The sequence below is a fragment of the Amia ocellicauda genome, chromosome 6 (assembly GCF_036373705.1).
Source record: "Amia ocellicauda isolate fAmiCal2 chromosome 6, fAmiCal2.hap1, whole genome shotgun sequence".
Classification (NCBI taxonomy): Eukaryota; Metazoa; Chordata; class Actinopteri; order Amiiformes; family Amiidae; genus Amia; species Amia ocellicauda.
Window position 1 is genome coordinate 4,163,286 of NC_089855.1, and position 1,540 is coordinate 4,164,825.

The 1,540-nt window shown below is 42.7% G+C and overlaps 1 protein-coding gene across 1 annotated transcript; it reads left to right on the forward strand.

Moving 5' to 3' along the window:
• The first annotated feature begins 259 nt into the window (after window positions 1-259).
• LOC136751737 (olfactory receptor 6N1-like) lies at window positions 260-1,210 on the forward strand. Its single transcript, XM_066707531.1, has one exon. The coding sequence runs from the start codon at window positions 260-262 to the stop codon at window positions 1,208-1,210; it is 951 nt and encodes a 316-aa protein (XP_066563628.1).
• Window positions 1,211-1,540: the final 330 nt, after the last annotated feature.

Here is a 1,540-nt window from a genome sequence, read left to right on the forward strand (position 1 = left end):
CCATTCAGACATTCAGTTTGGAGTTCAGGAGATTGTCTTGACCAGGACCACACCCCTAAATGCATTGAAGCAACTGCCATGTGATTGGTTGGTTAGATAATTGCATTAATGAGAAATTGAACAGGTGTTCCTAATAATCCTTTAGGTGAGTGTATATATATATATATATATATATATACACACACAGACATATACATTATATATGTGTATACTTCTATTTCATTGCAGGATCAGATCTCATCATTTCTGGTGTACAGCCATGGCTGATACAAACTACACGGGATCAATGGTCAGTGAATTCATTATTGTTGGTTTCCCTGGACTGCAGGACAGAGAGAGCAAGACCATCCTGTTTGCTGTGTTCCTGACAGTCTACCTCCTCATTTTACTGGGGAATCTTCTCCTTATTTGCATACTGGCAGCAGACACAAGCTTGCACACCCCCATGTACCTGACAATATGTAGTTTAGCAATTATTGACATCAGCCTTTCTACATGCACTGTACCCACTATGCTAGCTGTCTTCAGTTCTACTACTCACACTGTCTCCTTCTCAGCATGCTTCACCCAGACCTATTTATTTCTGTCTCTCTTGACTACAGAAAGCTTTAATTTACTGCTCATGGCTTATGACAGGTATGTGGCCATCTGTCACCCACTCCACTACCCAGCCAGGATGACTATTATGTTCACTTTGCAACTCGTAGTTGTTTGTTGGCTGGGAGGGTTTCTTTGCCCAATCCTTTCTTTAATTCTGGCACTCACAAAGCGGTTCTGTGGACCCAATAGAGTTCTGCAATGCTTCTGTGATTATGCTGGAGTGCTCCGCCTGGCCTGTGGAGATGTTCTCTCAACCAGCTATGTTAGTTTATCTGTTGCACTGAGTGTTCTTCTCATCCCTCTGTTTCTCATCCTGTTGTCCTATGTGAAGATCCTTCTGTCATTATTGCGTATGTCTAGCTCAGGGGGAAGAGCTAAGGCCATCTCTACCTGCAGCTCACACCTGCTGGTCATCTCTGTGTTCTTCCTCACGACAGCAGGGGTCTTCATCTCCTACAGGATTCCTGGGACCTCAGTGGACATGCGTGTTATGGGGTCTGTGACTCAGAATGTCTTTCCTGCCCTCATGAATCCAATTATCTATTGCCTGAGGACTAAAGAGATCAGGGACAGCTTGGTGAAAACCCTGAGAAAGTATCTTCCCAGGTAAGAAGTGAAAGGTTTTAGCCCCCTGAGAACTGATGTGTTCCACAGAAGATGAAGCTTTACTTTTCCACTGATTTCCAACCTTCTAAACCAGGAGTCCCGGACTGGATTACTTGCGATATACATGGGATATACTTTAAATATATATTTTAGTGTAATCCTTATTGAAAATACAGAGCAAAAATCAACGTGTAAAATGTAAATTGTTTTACTAGCTTGGCAGAAACACTAAAAAGAATAACTGTCTTCCCAAACAGCATATGAGACCGTTCAGTTCTCTGTCACCATCACGTTCACATTCACAACACGCTGCAGAATTGTGACCATGTAGCCT